The following is a 20452-nucleotide window of genomic DNA, read 5'->3' as shown; positions in this document are numbered from 1 at the left end:
GGGGAAAATCTATTTACTGTTTCTCAGTCATTCACCACGTAATCTTTTTACTTATTTCCATATATAAAAGCAATAGTTTCAGAATTTATTCACAATCGTTATTTTTTTTAAAAACAATTTAAGGCCACTTGAACTTGGAATTATGTATATTTTAACTTTTACAGTGCGATTCTATTCAAATTTTAAGGCTCACAGTAATATAGTTTAGCAACTTTAATTAAAATGACAATTCTTAGGTACTTTTAAATTGATGGTTCAAAAACACTTAAATCTGGTATATTTGTAATTCATCATATATTGAATCTGCAAAGAAATAGTTACCATGCGAGGTAAAAAAATAAAAAAAACCTACGTATATGACTATCTATGTACAGTTTTCATTGAATTCTGCTATTCCAACTAAAACAACTCTCTAAATTTTAAAATATATTCTCATTTCGTTAAATTGTGTTGAAAATTTATGTTAAATTAAGAAACATCAGGACAACCATAAATTGCTTTTGACTAGTATTAAAGCCAATAACGGTTAATCATTTCGGAATGCTCCTTCTAACATCTTACGACAATCGAAAGACAGATATTTTGGTTTTACTAAAACATACTAAACACATATTAACACATAGTAAATGAGCGATTGACACTAATGACATCCCACACAGCTGCCAATTTTCAAATATTTTAACTGTGATGGTAACAGTTGTGACGAATTGGTACCGTGTATCAAAAAAAAAATCCCAACTGGTATTAATAACTTGATAAAATCCTTTATAATTGTTAAATTTGATATGTGTATGCTTTATTTAGGAAATAAGTAATAATTCTTTGATGATTTCAAATTGACTTATATTCATATAATAGTCAGCAACTGTACAATTCAATTTTCGACATTGATACGCTGTTGCCATTTCTTTTAATTACAGTATGTAAACCTAAAAGCGGCCCAAACTACAAGTACGTCATTTCCATCATTGATGTAATTTATCGGATATACGTTGCAAATTTGATTCTTAGTGTTATGACAGACATAGACACTGGAAAAATGAAAATATATCCGTTTTGAAGTAAAATTTAGAATGACGTTAATGATGTACTTTTCTAGAATGGGTCATTTAAAAAGTGCAAGTGTTCTGAGTTTACCCTTTTGAACAAGTTTTATTAAAGAAAATTACGAAGAATAGCAATTGTCAAAATAAGCAAACAACCAAACAGAGAGGTTTAAATGTATTGAATCTATAAAAATAACTTTCTGACTGTTACTAGTTTCATTTATTTAATGTGAAAAATTTATTTGTCACAACCTAATACTATCTGATTTCCCTTGGATTTGTATAGACGTCTACACGCGGACACTTTTCTGTTATCGCTACGCTTGCTTTCAATTAATGCAAAATAGTTTTTCTCTTGTAATATATATATAATTTATTTGTTGATATTGTTGTTGTTGAAACCAACACGACTTTTGACATGCACTGCACTTTGATTGTATGCACATTTCTTTCGTTCTGCGTGTCGTTTTCAAATGGTGAGTATTAAGTTTTTTTATTTTTGTTAAACTAGTTTTGATTAGCTATTAAAAATCTTAATTTGCAGTTATTTCATGAATACAAATAATTTTAAAGCAGATGTTCGGTTTATCGTTTGATAGAAGCGCTGACGTTAGTAATATTTTATTATATCTTAATTTTGAAAGCTATCTAGTCTAGCCCCCCCCCCTCCCCCCGAACCCCCCCCCCCCCCCCAACATACTCACACCCCTGAGAAACACCCTGAAGATTTGAGCGATTCATGAACTATGTTTATAGGGGCAGCGTGTAAAGATGGCGATCACAAAGGCGAGAACGACCCAAAGAGTAAGGATAACGACGTTGATACTGCTACAGGTAAGATGCCTTTGTTTTCCCACTTACTATTTATTGTGCTTGTTATTGAAAAAAAAATATTCACCCCTGACCTTCCGTAAAACAATGAGTTAAAGAGAAATTAAAGAGCCATATTTGAAGTATAACACTCTCTTACTGCGTACTTTGAAAAAGAAAAAGCTTTTTGAATTTTTTTAAATATTTTTTGGGACTAAGTCAACCTACATGTACATTGACAACAAAAAATTCTTCTGTTTTTTTCTTTTTAAACGGTATCATATTATTTTTTTAATGAATTTCAAGTCAACCTAAAAGAAGTGCACTAAAATATCAAAAAGGTATGAAGGTTAATCGTGTTAAAAAATTCTGACCTGTAAACTTGTAAATCTGAATAATTATGGAATCGTGATGGTTTCTGAGCCTGACACGAGTATGAATGCATGTAAGTCTGTTCGTGTAGTATATAAAACGCGGACATAAAACACTCTTAGGTTGGCTCTGTAGAACTTCAAATGAATGCAATTCCTTTTCCAGATGCACGTTTGCAACTTTCAAATGCTGTTTGACAATCGGCATCAGATATCTAAGATCTGAAACAATTACATATCACGACTCTGTTTAAATGTATACACGCATTTCTATTATCTTGGAGTACATGTAACAAATCGTTTTTTAATATATAGCACGGCTGAATAAAGAAAATATCACCAAAAGCATCCTTATCGCTACCACAATGTTAGGACAACTAGAGCCCCCATCCCCTGAAAAAGAAAAAAAAATCACGGCGTCGGCCGGCAAATTAATTAAATAATCTAAGTTATCAATAAGACAAACTAACTACCTGAAAACAATAGCTTTAAGATTTAAATTTAGATGAGACATGAGTAACGGTACCCCCCTCCCCCCTTAAATAAAAAAAAATTAATTTCGAAGATAAGGTTAACTAATACGACGACTTTTAGATTATATTTTTCTTAAAAAATATACAGCGCAATTTTGCCTACATCTGATATAAATTGTTGAATGTCTCAAGTGCTTTTTGTTTACAATTTTTCTCAGATAGGCAAAGACGCGCTCATAGTTTATTTCACTTATAAATATCACAAAACAGGTTAAAATGACAAAAGCATGCAAATCATAGAACATTTGTCATTAAAAATAGAAGTACTTAATGATATATTGAAAACTTCAATAACAAATGAGAGAGAGATACAGTAACTATGTTGATGAAAATAAGACTAAAGAATTTAAATATTTCTTTCATTTAATTTTCATGTAATGTTGGGGAAAATGACCCTTAATCTATGTTGTTCTCACACTACCAAAAAGCTTGTTTGGTATTATTTACGGAGAGACAACTGTACTCTATACAGCTAGATATTTTTGGGCATGTAACGATTATTAGACTAATCCATTGAAATGAAATACCCGTTTATGACATTACCTTACAACAGAATTTGATATAAGAATCCGCGGTTTTTTGTGGATTGTTGGAGCTTTTCTATCCTTTTTAAGAAACAATTGCGAATGCTTACTACCTGAACATTTCATACCTCGGGATAAAATATGAAATATGAATGCCAAAGCTATATTGGCTATTCGGAGTTTTGATTTCAGGTCAGAAAAGTTTATGGATTAGTCGGTTTAATCTTTTTTAAAATAATATACACTGTACATGTAATATTATGATCCAATTCGGAAAATACAAAATAAAATTTGATTTTTTCAAGATAAATGCCAGCTACTCCAAACAAGTAGTCCAAGTACAAAATTTGTTAAAACACGTTAGTAAAGACAGTGGTGTTTGTTGACAGTGATACAGTCCACTGTATTTACTTAGTTGACCATTTAAAACTGGATAATAGCGGTCTTTATCCTGATTGGCATTGCTTTCAACGGATGACAGGTTCTTTTTTGGTCAGCAGTGGATCTTGTGTGAATGATTAAACAGATTTTATTTAGAGAGAGAATGTTAAATAAAAAGATTAAAAGTAAATTTAAGCAACTATTGTCATAAACGTACGTGTGCAAATCAAATATACAAAATTGGAGTATTTGACCAAAAGGTTCGAAAAAATTTTATAAGCAGAGGAAACAAATTGACGCAAGCATTTAAATTATACAAATTAAAGTGTTTGACAAAGAAACACTACAAGTGTATTCCTTGTAAATACACACTGACCTGCTTCAAATGAACTGAAGTGAGATGAAATTAAGATTTTTACCAGAAGAAGTATAAAAATGCTTTAAAGTGCACATAACATTATAAAGGGTTTGGGGGGAAAAACCTCGTAAATATCATGATACAGGAATAACAAAAATGTAATGTAAGACACGCATTTCCTATTTACCTTCTTAAGTCGAAATAAATATGATTTCAGAAACAAAACAATAAAAAGAAGAATGTTTACAGAAAATTCTAATAAATCAAAACAACAAAAATCGTCAGTCATAATTTGTTTAGGGTGATTACGATTATTAACGTAAAAACATTGAACTCGATACGAAACAATGTAATATCCTTAAGCTTTTAAATGTTTTGAATTCAAATATTTGTTTTCGAAATGATGTCTAAAAGTGCATATGAAACACCTTTAACAACTCTCTCTCTCTCTCTCTCTCTCTCTCTCTCTCTCTCTCTCTCTCTCTCTCTCTCTCGTTGTCGGTAATGAGGGAAGTGAAAAGTAGTTAGAGGATTGATGTGGCCGTGTCAAAGGAACAACAACAAAATAATGAATCAATCAAACAAACAGATTTAAATCCACCCGAGAACGATAAGCGAAAAAATGTTGACTCTCCAAGAAAGTGACGCAGTGTTCAATTGAATATTTTATTCAGTACAACTTTATTATGGTCATATAGTTTAAACAAGGTTATAGTGTGCCGGTTGTACAATGTAGATAGCTTTACATTCAGAACTGGAATAAGCGTTAATTATCAGCCTCTGTCGTTAGTAAGAGGAATATAAATTGTCCTATGTATAAGATTCTGTTTGTTTTTCACCAAACAGTAATACATTATGTACATTAAAATTAATCAACCACGTAGTTTTCTTTGATTTGTCTCCTTAGATGATCAGTCGTAAGTTGTATCAAAGGAATCTTTAATACATGACCCACCCTCTCAGATGTGGTTACATACACCACAGACAAAACTCGATGACAGTAGCAATAGTTAATAATAAAAAAAAAGATGGGGGAGGGGGTGCTATAGTATTATATACAGAACCTTTCTACATGTATATATATAATAATAATACACACTGTATTAGATATCAAGTTATAAGCAAGATACAGAGTTCATAATTCTTTGTTTTGTAAACAAAGCTCGAATATTTTCATTTTTTGGAGTTGATTTTTAATCAACTCTCCTATGCAGTTACTCTGGCAAACCGAAACTGAAACAGTGTTTGGACCTAATCACAAATCATCACCGCTGACAAGACCTAGTTCTTGAAAATAATCGATAAATTCGACGTAATGTATGCTGAAGCATTTTTGTTAATGAAACTTATTTAGGAATACCTTAAAAATAGTCAGATTTTAAATAGTACGAACATTTTAGATATTATTTGCAGTCGTATGTATTCCTACGCCGGAGTTCAATATAAAGTCCGTTCAACCATCGGCTGTCTCCGTAAATCCCTGACAAGCAGAGAGTCAGTCTATATTTAGAGGTCGCGTCATCAAGCTATAACGCGACCTGCTGTTGGCAGAGAGTACCTCTTGCTTGTCGGAGATTAACGAAAACAGCTGAGCATCTGGTTGAACAAGACTAGAGTTCATTATTGCATAGATCTATACAATTTTTGAAATATTTCGATTACTGATACATAGTTTGATGGAATCAATTCTATTTTTAAATATAACACCACATGTTTCATAAAGGTTTTTTTCGGAATTCTTGTCGGACAAGTCCGAGAATTCATACTATAAAAGTGTGCGTAATTCAAATACAGATTATAAACTACTTGCCAGGCAAAATAAAATATCGTTGATTTTAAAATAAATAATAATTGATAAAATAAACTCCCGTTAGTACTTCAGTACTTTGATTTACATATGTGTTGTATTGGTGTAAGTTTCAATCAAATGCATCTTTCTCTTGTTTAAAATAGTATTTATGAAGAAACTGAATAAGTTTAAATTGTTTTTACAAGTCATTTTGTCTAAGAAATGGTAATTCTCTACATTACATTCTTTGTAAACAACCATAAGACTCGAGCTTTGTTTACATAACAACGAATTTTTACAGTGTACCTCTGTATCCCGCTTGTAACTTGACTTTAACAATCAATATGTTGGTCAATCATTTAAAATGCACTAGTAAACCATTTTATACATAAAAAATAAAATAAAATTTTTGATCTCAAATCGTGTCCAAGTCCCTTTAACTAAGAATTCAGCTGAACACGATTAAAATTTAAAAGTATAGTTCGATCAAAATTCATTTTGATTTTAACTTTCATTCCAGGACTGAGCGTACTTTTGGACCGGAATGACGGTAAAACTGTATTTGACTGCTGTGGGTTTATAAAGCAGTGGGAGTTCTACGCCAAAAAGAACACCGGCACGGTACACTTCCAGGTGTGGCGTCCTGCTGGAACATCCTACAGCCTGGTGGGGGAGAATCTGTACACCGTCACAAGTAAGGACAGAGCTGATTAAGAGAGTCGGGTGGTCCTGGTCATTTCTAGACTATATATATATATATATTATATATAATACCTTTTTAAGAAGGAGAGCTTTCAATTGTATAAAAATATAGAAAGTTATTCAAATTTTTAAGGTTAAAAATATATATCATGGAAATTTTCTTTCTTAAATATTAGTTTGTAGCTTAACTAATCATAGTAAAATCTTACGGTGTATTTGATTAGTTAATTGCTGACCGCCCGGTATCCTTTTGGTTATTTACACGAATGGTTCGCATATTGTAGTAAACGTAAACATAATTCTTGCAGGTGGAAATGAAGATAAGGAAATAAAGTATTCTTTGTTGACGGCTAATAGAATAGGTATCCAAACTGGAGACGTAATAGGGATGTAAGTATACCGTTTGATTTTGCCCAACTTTGTGCAACATTTACCTGTAGCATGTACGAATGTTGTACGAATGTTTTTATTCATCCTACCCACCTTCTCTATTCTTTGACTTAACTAAGATGCATTGATGCATATGTTGTACCAAATACCCCGGCAACGTTGAATTCCCTTCTTTAAAAAAATATATTAATGACATGTATATTCACTAAAACCTTCCTTTTCCTTATCACAACCAATTGCAGAATTTAGTTTTTGCTTTGTTTAACTTTGACATTTTATGTATATAAGCTACCAATATCTGCAGATACCAGCCTGGTTCTGTCATAGTGTCTCATAAGCAGGAGGGCAACTCGAACCAATATCGCACCACAACCTCGGTGGGCTCCCTGTCAGTGGGATCCACGTTTGATTGGAGTGCAGTGACCCAGTCAAACGACAGAAAGTACGCAATACGTGCGGATGTCACTAATGGTAAGATATTAGAGCCTAATTGTTTTGTAAGCCTGATTGCGAAACCCACGTACATTTTTATAAGGTTACGAAAGAAGCAAAATACATTTTTTATGAATAAATTTGTCCCACATATAATGTATTTGATGCCATGTAGCATGTTTACTGATCCCTTCCATTTAAGTAAATATGGTAGATGAAATAGAAAGTAAATTTTATACTGTCAAATCAATCATTGCCGCAGAACTGATGACATCCTTCCTGAATTGATTGGATGAAATTTTGATTTTTTAAAAATTTTAAACTCTGATTTTTCCCCATGGATATTAATTAATCCCAATTGTAATGCTATATACTTGCTTCGTTACTGACCTACAGTACAAATGATATCGTGGAATTTCCGGCTCCATTGCCCTTGTCGGTATCTTAACCATGTAAATGTATATTGATGAACATTTACGGATAGTATAAGTCTTTTGCTTGTCATTTCATGGAAATTTGATTTAAAAAGATACATGTAGAATTTAAATGATAACGAAAGCTGTGATTAATTTTAAATGCATCCTATAAATAGAGTCGTTTGAACAAAAGCCTTGACTTTCGATGTGATGTTAAAATCTATTTTGCATATAGTTAGCTTATCAAAACTCAAAACAAGTTGTGAAATATTGACCCCCTTATGAGGATTAAGCTTTTTTTTCTTTGAATACCAACATTAAATCTTGATTGAAGTTGTTGATGCCTTATTTTCCATGCCTTACCAAGAAATATTCGTTTTGTATTACGCATAATGCAATTTTTTCTCGAACTTGTTTCCTTATGACAATTTAAAACATATAAGAATAATTATGTTAACGTTATATTTATATGTAATAATGTGATAAGTATACACGTACAGAAACAATGTTCTTTTCTCCCGCTATTCCAATTTTATTACCACTCATTTTTTTCTAAACTGTACACTCCCATACATGTTTGGTTCTATAAGGTATTCGACAAATTATTTATAGAACTTCAAAAAAAACACACTTCTTATTATTCAAATTTATTTTCTTTGGGGTTGCATCTAGATAGGTTATTTTATTTATTTTCAATAGTACAATAGCTAAATGAACGAATCCTTATTCTAAAATTTATTTTATTTATTTTTGAATTTAATTTAAATAATATCTTTATCATCATTACGCTGTCGATCTTACATGTATTATGTTTTAATATTTTCAAAGAAAATGAACCAGTTCATCGACTGTAATAATTAATTGAGAGAAATATAAAAATGAGGCCAGTCTTTGTCCTAGTTAAACATATTTGAAAAACAAGTTATGATCTAAACTAAAACATACTGATAGACAATCCACTCCTTTCAGACAAAGCTGACAATTTGAAAATAAGTTGTTGAAACAAAATGAACCATTGCTTTATCACCAGGGTGATGCTTTGCCAACTACTGCAAGCCAGAACTATTTTTACACAACCCCTCGGGATATCGCATCAACGCTACAACGCTTTTTACCTGTCCATTTTTTTTTTACCAAAATTGTGTTTTAATTAATATTATCAATAAAAACAAACTTGAATACGTAGAATGATACAGGCACGTAGCATCGTTTTTGAAAGGGGGGGGGGGGGGCAGACTCATCCAAAAAATCTTGACAAGCCAAAAAAAAGGGGGGATTTTGAATTTTCAAAATCCTAATCCATTGGGGGGGGGGGGGGGGTAGTATATCTAAAACTTCAATTTCACTCCAAATTTTCCTTATTTTCATACCAATTTTTTACATACTCCAAAAAAAGTGGGGGAGGGGGGCGAACTCCATGATATTTCAATTTTTTATATGTAAATTTTAAAAAGTTGGTTGCTGCGAGAATAAATGGGGTGAAACTTAACAATATAAATTTTTTCTATACATATGATAAATACATGTAAGACTTACGAGAAGAAATAAAATAAAGAATAAAAGTTATCTACGTTTTTTTTATGGCATTATTAAATGGTTTCATTATAAATAGTTTTCTTTTATGTTATATTGAAGTATAATGGTTTTTATTAATAGGCAACAACCCTTCGATCACAAACCTGGCGGCGACGGTAACCGGCACGGACGCCACGCCGATCGGCACGCTGCTGTTCACGCTGACAGTGGCGGACGCCGACACCAGCGACACTCTCACCACTACCATGACCACAACCACCTCTCTATTTAATTTTGATTCCACTTCCTGTGAGTACTTCTTTAAAGATACACTGAAGGGATGGTCAAGCATGAAGGATTAACAAAACAAAAACTGAAGAAAATAAACATTTATACCTACCTTATAGACTTAATTAGTTGAAAGAGATTTCCTTATTTGCAATCTTTAGCCTCCAAACTCCGATATCCTTTTTTTAATTTTTGGAGTTCAAACTCCCTTGAGTGGTGCTTTGTAATCCTTCCCTTGACGCAAGAAGTATCGAGTGCCAAATAAACTGTTCAAATATATTTGTTCCAAAAGGTTTAAATTTCAAAGAACTAAACTGTGACATCAGTGATCTAAAAGCTTTCTGAAAGGTCTGGAAATATGAGAGAGTGTGGGATCTACAGAGTGTATTGCAATTGCGGTAGCTTTGTTTCAGTTATCTTAAATTAGCTATGGTAGATTTTTCATTTTTTGTTAATTTTTTAATAATAATGTCGCAGTTGCAAAATCATGTATGTTTGTTGCCTGTAACTTTTTAGGACCACTCTCACCCATCTACACACAGTGTACATGTATGCTCACAAGTTTGAATATTAAGTACACTTTATATATACACAGTATACAGATATACTTTTATCCCATATGAAATGTGAAGATTTTGAAACATTCTACAGGATTTCCTAGGTGTCCAGTAGTAAAAACATTCTCCTAAAGAATTATAATTGCCCTAATTACTATTCACAAGAGTGGAGTATTACATAAAATTTTATTTACTTTTAAGGCAATCTGTTTGATACGGCGTATGATAGTGTTTGGGAAACTACATGCAAACTATATGACATTTTGGCACTGGCTTATTTATTCTGTATAGTGTTGATATTAAAATCAACTGAAGAAGTTATAAAGAACTTTTTTTCAGTGCAAGTAACAAGTGCTCAGCAGCTTCCTTCAGGAACGACAACTCTTAACTTCCAAGTGACCGACGCCTGTGGGAGTACGGGTACAGGGACATTAACCATCGTCGTCACCAATGTGGTAAGTAATGGAGAGACTACTAACTCCATCTTGTTCAAAGAACGTGTCTATTAATGACGTCGAATAATTTTTATTTTTAGTGCAGTTTTAGTCATTGTGACGTAATATAGAAAATTCAATGCTCATTAAAAAACATTCCAAAACCTATTAGGCCTATATGCTCTGCACCTGGCGAATTCTCCTTTTTAAGCTAAATTTTCTATCGAACAGCCCCCCGTGATACATAATCTGCCGTACAATACTGACGTTACTGAAGACCAGACGGCGGAGTTGCAGTTATATGTAATAAATGCCACGGATACGTCAGAGTACGACACAGTCACGTGCAGTATTCAGTCTGTCAGCCCAACCACGTCCATATTTTTTACAAAGATTGCTAGTGGTTCATGTAAGTAAGAGAAGAAAAAGCTGAAGTACTGGAGTGGTGTTTTACTGTTTATTAAACTACTCTTTTAAAAAAAAAAGTCCTTTTTTATCGGCACTTTTGCTCTTCTGTACATCAAGGTATTATAGGGTAATAATCGACAGAGATATCATATAATCAAATACAGGTATTTTATTTTATTTTCTTAGTTTTAAGGTTATACAGATCAGTCGTTTCACAACCATGACGGCATGTTTTATGTAAACATAACTCCGAATTAAATCGTGTTATGCCTTGTTATAAGTACGGAGAAAATACTTGAACTTGCACACTGCACGCAGAGGTTGACTATAAGATATACGTAGATAGCAGAGTTTAAGCCGAATTTAGTTATTTATGCTATTCAATGTTATTAAATCAGAACAATTATGATATATATTAGTAGGTTTCAATTTACACGTTATCGTCTGATTTTTTGTAGTGTATGGTATCTACATTCAAGCATACCCCTCGCTGTCCTACGACAGCGTTAATGCGTACACTTTAACAGTGGCCTGTACAGATTCCAAAGACACGGTGACTGGATTATTCCATGTTTACATCACTAGGAATAATGCCCCTGTGTTCACCAACTTACAAGGTAATTTACCACCATACAACGGCTCCAATGTGACCTACATGTATCTAACCACCACGTTAGTAGGTAGGTCACGATATTGTCCCATCAGTACCATTTTGGGCATTTTGTTTGAGATTGTCAAAACATTAATGTTCATACAAAACATTAAAAACAACATTGTGTGTATCCTTGTAGTCATAATTTGTCAGCAATGTTAAGTTTGATCTTAAATGAATAATTCTTTGTAGAGTGTACTTTTGCATATGTTCTTTAGATAATTGTTTATCGTTCTTCGAAGGTGTAAAAGCAATTAATAAACATATGAATACTTACACCAATATACTTACACCATTTTTCCTGTCTGCAGCGTCGGTGAATGTAACCTCCAAAACCCCGACAAGCACCAGCATTTACACTGTGACGTCATCTGATGCAGAAGGAGATCAACTTTATTATAATATGACATGTTCTTCAACACCATGTCCATTTGCAATATATCACTGTACGTAGTTTCATTTTGTCATTCAAACGCACAATCACGAGATCTCATTCTGTTTTTTTTTGTTCACACCAAGACACAAAAGTTAAGGGCAAAATAAAGGACAAAATATTAAATTAATAATAAGATGTAGTCTTTGACAAAGTAAAATACTTATAAAATTTGTTTTTGACTGTCTACGGAAATTTGTCGTCTTGTTAAAAGCCTAAAGAAGGTTCTTCCAGCAAATCATGTGGTAACCACTATCCTTATTAAGGTTAAACTGTGTTTCTAATGCGCAAACATCTCGACCAACCGCTAACCTCTTGACCAACTCGCCAGGTAAAGTAAAAAAACAATTTTTACTGATGAGATTGATCTTTTACAGCGGGCGAGGTGAGATCTACCGACAGCCTAGAGAGTTACACAGTGGCAGGGTATGACCTCTTCATTTATGTCTATGATGGTACAACTTTAGTTGGCCCGAAGACACTAACAGTAATTGTAACTGGTACGTTTATGACAGATTTCATGGATTAATCTCAACATAGCTTGGATTAATGTGTTACATTTAGGTAGAGCATAGACGATGAAAATCATACGACATATAAAGACTTATTTTATGAGAAACCATTTTTTCACACCTAGTAAGCATTCAACAGTACAAAGAATGTTTCCAAAATCATATGAAAAAGCCTACTTGAAATCAAAAGCGCTACACGCAAATCCATCACAAATGGTATCGCTGCCATAATATGAAAGAAATAATCTAACAACAGAATTTTAATGTATACATGTACATGTATAATGAGTCCACAAATGTAGACACTATTTAAGTCAAGAATGGGAACGAAGGTGATATTCCCCACACAATGTTATGACAAACCAAAGTTAGAAAAACAATTTAACCTATACTCTAAGTAAAAAAGGAAATGACCTAATATGTATAGGTGATTGACATATTGAACTGATAAATATCCGGCGATTAACTGCAGCGCTTATTTTATTTTTATAACAATCACGATTAACAATCCCAGTTTGTGGCATTTTACTAGTACACTCACGCAGGTATTTTTTAAAACGTTGGTACGAAGTGGACATTCAAATCTGACCCTCATCATATTCTGAAATGAAAAAAAGCGTTTGCATTTCAAGATTGAATAGTCTTTTTCAAATATCGCGTAATAATGTTTACTCGCCGTAATCCAGGGAAAATAAACTTTGAAAACAGTTAAACTAATTAAATTTAATAAAAATACCTATTGTTTGCCTATCGCATTTAGTCTTTGCAAAACTTTTTATTATATATTTTATTATGCTTTTATATCATGATTACACGAGAATCATGTCATATACTGCAAATCTTTAAAATCGAAACGAAAATAACGCAAACAAAACACAAAACCCTGATATAAGAGAGCCGTGAAAAGAGGGGATAGAAGGTCATATTTTAGTTAAAGGGGTATGGTCACAATATTTGGTAAAATTTCATTTTTCTATTTTTAGTGTTTATAATGCATTAGAAATGTATTTCTAATGATCAACCAAAATTTGATGGTCAGTCGTAGAGTTATAAGCAAGATACAGAGCTCACAATTTTTTGCCATGAAACAAGGTTTTTGTCCTGTTTTTGTTTACATGTACATTGGTTCAATATACAGGTAAAAGTTCTTTTTTTTAAGCTGTTTTCTTTCTTTCCCAATTCGTTTTAAGCATAAATAAATAATTATAGTATCTTGCGTTTATTTCATTCATTTTAGATCTAAAACTGGAATTTTTTACTTTTCTACAATTTAAAACGTAAACAAAGCTTTGTGAACACGAAAAAGAATTGTAAGCTCTGTATCTCGTTTATAACTCTACAACTGACACTCAATTTTTGGTTGACCATTACGAAAGCCATTACGAAAGCCTTTCTGAAACATTGAAAACAGAAAAATAATTTTTGACCAAATCGTGACCATGCCCCTTTGAAGCGACAGAGCTAAATTTTCAGAATTGGAAAAACCTTAACTTTAGTTAATGTTGATGTAAGGTGAATGAAAGTATCGTATCTAAAGCATCATATCCTCTTTAAATTATAAATCAGCGTAATTTATATAAAATGAGATTCAAACTAGTTTTAAAAGATGAGTTTACTTCGGATTTGTAGGTGGTTGTTTTACTATAATTACATTTATAAGATTTTACGAAAATGTCTCTTATTTATTATGATTTTAACCTACCAAACCAGTCTACAAAAAAGTCTTAAAATCATTTAATGAAAAATGACCCATTAAAACGTTTCTGTTTATCACAGATATCAACTCAGCGCCCATACTGACCAACCTTCCATTGTCATCCCCTGTCTCGGTCTCCGAAAATTCAGCCCTGGGGGTGTCGGTGTTTCAGGTGTCCTACAGTGACATTGACACGTCAGATACGCATGTCATCCTCGCCACGTTCTCTCCATCTTCCGGCGGAAGTATTTTCACAGTGGATTCAACAAGTACGAAATCTAAAGTCAAAACAGTTGGAAATGCATTTTTGCACATAAAAAATTAAACTATTATTTAAAAAAATAAATCAAACAAATATGGAAGATAAAAATATTTTTCTGTTTTTTCTTACTTTACACTTGTAATTTTCTAAGAGTTAGGGTGTTGCGTTTCTGTTTAGACGGTTTAATAACAACGTCTTCAACAACAAATATAAATTACGAGAGTTTGGCAACATCAACGGTAGTGGTAAACGTTCATGTTTCTGATGGCACAGCTTCTGCCACATCATCACTAACAATATCTATAATGGACGTCAACGAAGCTCCAGTGTTCGGGAAAACAATCTACCAAATCACAGGGACAGAAGGAAATGTAAGGAAATACATTGCTTTGTAAAAGTTATTCCAAATAATGCTGATTTCAATTATATATTTGCATTAAATGTGACATTAATATTATTCACTAGGCTGGAACTGCAGTAGGTACACCTGGTTTTGACGTCACTGATCCAGATAATGGGGCAACTCAAAAATACAGCATAGACTGTCCAGAGTTCAACATGGATCAAACTACAGCTGCAGTCACACTGGCAGCAAATTACGACCTTGATGTCTCCGGAACTTCCTCACAAGTCACGTGTAATGTCAGTGTCTCGGACGGAGAACTGACTGCAACTTCCGCTCTGCAAGTGACTATCAATGATGTGAACGACAACACGCCGTCTTTCGGCCAACCCTCTTATACGTTCTATGCAAAACCAAACGAAGCGGTGGGGTCAGTGATAGGATCGATCGTCGCTACGGACGCCGATGTCGGGGCTTTTGGTAAAGGGTCCAATTTGCTATGAATATTTTTGTAGTGTACAGAGTAAAAAAATATTTAAAAAATCTCATAACAGTAATTATTGAGAAAACAGTTTGCCAGCATCTTAAATTATTTTTTTTCAAATGGAAATAAAACCAAGAACGATAGTAATGGAATTTTTACATTTAGGAACTATTTCATATACCCTGGATCAAGTCAGCCTGGGGAATGAATATTTTGGAGTTCAGTCCAATGGTGATTTCTATTTAAAGACCGGATTAACAACGTTTTCCAGTGGACAAACACTTAGTCTTACAGCTACAGTTACCGACTCAGGGGGGCTAACCGGTACGTGTTAGTGCATTTTGTTAATTTGCATTCGTCCCGGTTCATCAATGACGAAACCTGTGAAAAAATGTTTTAGAATTTTGTAGTATAAGTAGTGGATATTCAAGAGATACATGTATCATCATGGCTTATTTATAACAATTTACATGATATTAAATTTGATACATTTTGAAATCATGCTTATATTTATAATATCCAAAAGTATTATCCAGTATTGTTTACATTTAAAGAGTTAATTTTCTACTTGTTTGGATGTTAAATCCAGCCCTTGTGTAAACACTGTATTGTTTTTATTTAAATATACATTGGAAATCTTTCTCCAATGTTTCAACAAAAAATTAACTTAGGTGTCGCTTCTTGATTAAGAAAAAGGCCAGAAACAGCCATATTTGTATGTGAGCAGGATGAAATCGTTACTTTAACTTTTGAGGACATCCCGTGAGGTCCCGCAGAATTTATGCTCTCAATATTATATCTAATAGCTATGATTGATTGTTACATGTCCCCTAATTGTCGCACTGGTGAAAAAACCTTGAAGTTATGGAAATGCAACTTTTGCAGTTGCAGACATGTTATTCACAATGTCATTATTAAATTCGTAGTTTCTAATTTGATAAAAATGTCCAGCCCAGGTACATGTAGCTCGTTGCTCTCTTCATGAAGTCCGTTGTCGTCCCTTAAAAATTGCTTAGTGGGCCAGACATGCCCTTTTGTTGGTTGATAGAAGCAATACTGTAGTTGTTAATCGAGGCAAGATTGCTGCTGTACTAGAGTTGGCGGAATCCCTGCATGTACAAAAGTTGTAATGACGGTCTTTCTTACGCTATGGTTTACCTTTCGACCTTGTATTTCAGCTTCATCACACATCCACTTTATGATGTTTTCTATTATGTTTTATCCATGGGCTGTGTCACAGACGATGAATACCCAATCGGTTCTGATCTGGAACGCATTCCAAAATACAATATGTTATTTAAGTAAACAGTGTTACTCAAAGCCTCGGGTTTGCTATAAAAACATATAAACATATGTATTATATCTTTTTGGAAGGAAATTTCCTATTCTAAAATTAGAAATGACGGAAACTACCTTACGTCTACCTGGAAAATTACTGGAATAAAGAATGTCAGATCGATTTTTTGTTGGATTAAGGGATCCGCTCTTCTCTCCTCATTGTATTTGCCCTGTTGTCTCAACAATTTTTTTTAGGAAAGCAGAATATTTGGTGAATAATTGAACTTTCTATTTTCAATTATGTTGATACTAGTAGAACCTTTCTCGTCCAAAAACAACCCGAATGATGCTGCATTGAATTGACTTAAAAGTTTCTAGTTTTTATTGGTCCCTATTTTGTTTGCTTACTGTCATAAAAAACAAATCTTAATGGGTATTTAACTCTGCCGATGGGTTATAGAAAATGTCGGAAGTTTCATTTTCACTTTACAACTAGCTAACTATCCTGTTTACTTGTACGTATGTTGTTGTTTTTCTTGCAAGATTCTGCATATATTTAATTCATAACGAAGTCTGTTGAATTTACTCAGTTAAATCGTCCAACTCTCGGATACTCCTAAGCAAGGATTCTAAAGTTATCTCTTACATTTTTATCTCTCTTGCTGATCGGTTTTCCATTGCATTTGTATACAAAATAAAGTCATCTGCTTTCAAGTGGAAAAATCAGGAATTTTAAATGAAAAAATTTAAAGGATTCCCGGGAAGGTGTAATAAAGGGTGCTGATACAGGGGATATGGTAAATCATATGTGCTTGTGTTCATATCATGGGTGCAAAGATCTCCTTTATAGAAAATAAGAAGAGCTCTCCGCTTAAAGGCATAGGAAAACACTCAAATCTCAAATTAAAAACTGAAATTAATATAATTTTCCTTTACATAATGATAGTTTATTACTTAAGAAATCTAATCTAAGCTAGATCTAATGGTTGATTTCTTAACCATCCAGCCTTTTTAAGGGAAACGTGTGGCCATTTTGTACATTTTAGAATCAAAACGTAAATATTTTTGAACTGGCTTGTTTCTGCACAAAACTAACTAAAACGTTGTCAAAAGAATATGAGGTTCAACAAGTATGTATAGAAAAAAAAGAGAGATTGGGCTATTAAACCAGTTTCTTCATTTTTGGAGATGATTGATGCAAGAGGTAGGTGTAATATATAAAATTCCATGACTTGACTTTGATGTCAATGAATATTTTCAACTCCCGCAACATTGTGTACTGTTTTAATGAACGCCAGATCCCTGACAGATGAGAGATTTGTGATTAAGTTCCGTGGGTATTAATTCTTGTATAGCATTCCGTTATCATAACTTCAAATGTCATCATTTGATTTTATCTGATAAACAAAGTGATTGCATTTAATAATTGATAAATATTATATCATGAAATGCCCAAAAGTAGTTAGTATTCATTGTGATGAATTGATTTTCTTTACGTTTTCGATATCAAAAACAAATTACATTCATTTGTATCTTAATTTGGTATACAAAAAAAAATCGATACTTATTACTCATGTTAATTATGAAAGATTTACAACTTGTAGAGCCTTAAAGCCCAGATCACCAAAGCTGATAAACCTTAAACCAGTCTTTGACTGATTAAATGGACATTTGTCGTCAGGTCATTGGAAAGACGAATCAAAATTGCACCTTTCACAGAATGATTAAAAAAATACATGCAATACCGTTCTATGCAAGTATATCTTCTGTATGTAAACAACCACAGCGCAATATACGTACACAATGCAGATGCTAGATATGCCGCTGTATTTTGCAGACACCGCCGCAGTAACCATAGTGATTCCTGAGTCAACCACCGCAGCTCCCACCACCACCACGGACAGACACGTGACCTTCTTGGAAGATCCTAAAAATATTGCTTGGCTGTCGGCTGCTGTTGTCATATTGTGTGGCATAGTCTGCTTGATGGTGTACCAGTCTTTTCGGTTTGGAGACTATTCAAGGCTTGCTAGATGGTGTCAAAAGTCAAGGTTAGATATGATGTACAGAAAAAAAATCTAGAAGTATCAGATTACATGAAAATTAAATTTATTAAAAAACTAAAACAATACATGCTGTAATATTTTTATGCTTTGGTTTTATGAAATAAAGCATCAATTTGAAAGCGATCGGAAACAGAGTGACGCTCAACTTACGAGATCCTCTTCTTAAGTATTAGTTAATTAAAAAAACTGTTTTAACAGGTCCAAAAAGTTGCAAAAACCTAGAAACCATTACAGACGAACCTACTACCAATCCCCGAGTAAGAAAAATTTGATAAAATTTTGATCAATACCTTGTTCATTAGTGTTGAGTTCTTTCACTAAGAATTGGTTGTTCTTGATAAATTACATGAAACCGATATCACATGCATAAAAATTGATTTGGATTAGACTAGATCCTTAGAAAAAATCTAAACACATGTAATTAGTATATTGAAATACGCTGATTTTAGTCCTTAAAAGATAATTGATTTTTTTTTTATAAATACTCTTCATATATTTATCATGTATTCTACACTAAAACGCCTTGTGACTCAGTAAAGAATGGAGAAATTTAATAAATCCTGTATAATATAGAATTGCATCTATTGCAGGGGTCCGTGATATTCCGGAACTCGAATATCCTTCTCCTGCCCTGGAGAGCGACTGGAGACCGTGGCGAGTTGGAACCCATGAGTTGTAAACGTTGAAGAGCAAGAACAGAGTGGTATTGAATATTGTAACACAATAAATAATAAAACTCCTTCTGGGCAAATTTCGAAGCAGGAAACTACCTGACTGTATTATTTTTTAAGGTCAAATATCTGTTTCCATTTTGAAGGAAAGAAAAACCGAGCAAGCGCACATAACCAAAGCTTCCTGTAAATTGATAATGCTAAGCATAATGAATGTCAAGGTAGCCATTAAATTCAAAAATAATTAGACAAATTTCAGTGCATAGCTCTTAAAAAACACTAGATCAAAACCTCTTGGAGATATGCAGATTACTCTCTCTCTCTCTTTAACAACAAAACAATTGTAAATTCAAAAGGGCAGAAATTCCAAGAAAAATAATTAAATCGTTACATCCTGGATATATATGCGCATATACACATTTTGTCTTACATACCCACAAAGTTTCCCGAAGTTCCTTCCATCGGTTTAAGGGAGTTCCACTTACAAACTGTGCATTATTTAAGGAATGAATTCAATATTTATTTGCTTTATAAATGGGTCGGATATAAAATGGTTTGGGGCAGTTTACGCTTTATAAACCGCGAAGCGGTTCATTAAAAAGCGTAGACTGTTTCAAACCATTTTATATCGTATAAAACTAATAAATATTGAATTCATTGCTTATAATTTAATTTTTTTACTCTTCATTGAAGATAAAAACGGTCATTTGACCTTAAAAATGACGTAAAATTTTACAAAATTCAAACGTAACGTCAGGCATATTGATACGTTTTTGACGTTAGTCTTACTATGACGTAGGCAACATTCTTTATACGATATAAAATAATTCTTTGGCCAATCAGAAAAAGCGTTACAACCAGAATTAAATTATAGGGCCAACCATTCATTGGACTTTCATGATCTTCAAAAGTGTAAATGAAAATCCTCAATTATCACTAAAATGACATCATGTAATAGATTTGAATATTAGTATTCCTACTGGTATATGTACATTTTTGTAAACATCTTAGCAAATGATTGATTCTCGGTTTTTGGTAAGGAAGTTACAAATTAACGACAGCAATTTGTCACTGCCTCCACCAGTCGTTTGCTTCAGATGA

General features: G+C 33.0%; 1 protein-coding gene across 2 annotated transcripts; it reads left to right on the top strand.

The window, feature by feature from the left end:
• Positions 1-1304: 1304 nt before the first annotated feature.
• LOC105348673 (protocadherin Fat 4) lies at positions 1305-19462 on the top strand. Of its 2 annotated transcripts, none has more exons than XM_020062488.3 (18): positions 1305-1522; positions 1803-1880; positions 6333-6506; positions 6823-6904; positions 7209-7375; positions 9409-9576; positions 10452-10567; positions 10778-10955; positions 11413-11571; positions 11918-12052; positions 12417-12539; positions 14328-14516; positions 14687-14880; positions 14975-15332; positions 15502-15660; positions 18452-18659; positions 18879-18937; positions 19271-19462. In XM_020062488.3, exons 1-18 carry the CDS (start codon positions 1465-1467, stop codon positions 19357-19359), a joined length of 2694 nt encoding a protein of 897 aa, XP_019918047.3. In that variant the 5' UTR covers positions 1305-1464; the 3' UTR covers positions 19360-19462. The 2 variants fall into 2 exon arrangements, with proteins under 2 accessions (XP_019918047.3, XP_011456504.3); XM_011458202.4 differs by having other exon boundaries at positions 18452-18665.
• The last annotated feature ends 990 nt before the right edge of the window (positions 19463-20452 follow it).

Source organism: Magallana gigas, chromosome 5, assembly GCF_963853765.1.
Source record: "Magallana gigas chromosome 5, xbMagGiga1.1, whole genome shotgun sequence".
NCBI lineage: Eukaryota > Metazoa > Mollusca > Bivalvia > Ostreida > Ostreidae > Magallana > Magallana gigas.
This window is presented reverse-complemented; position numbering and strand designations above follow the sequence as displayed.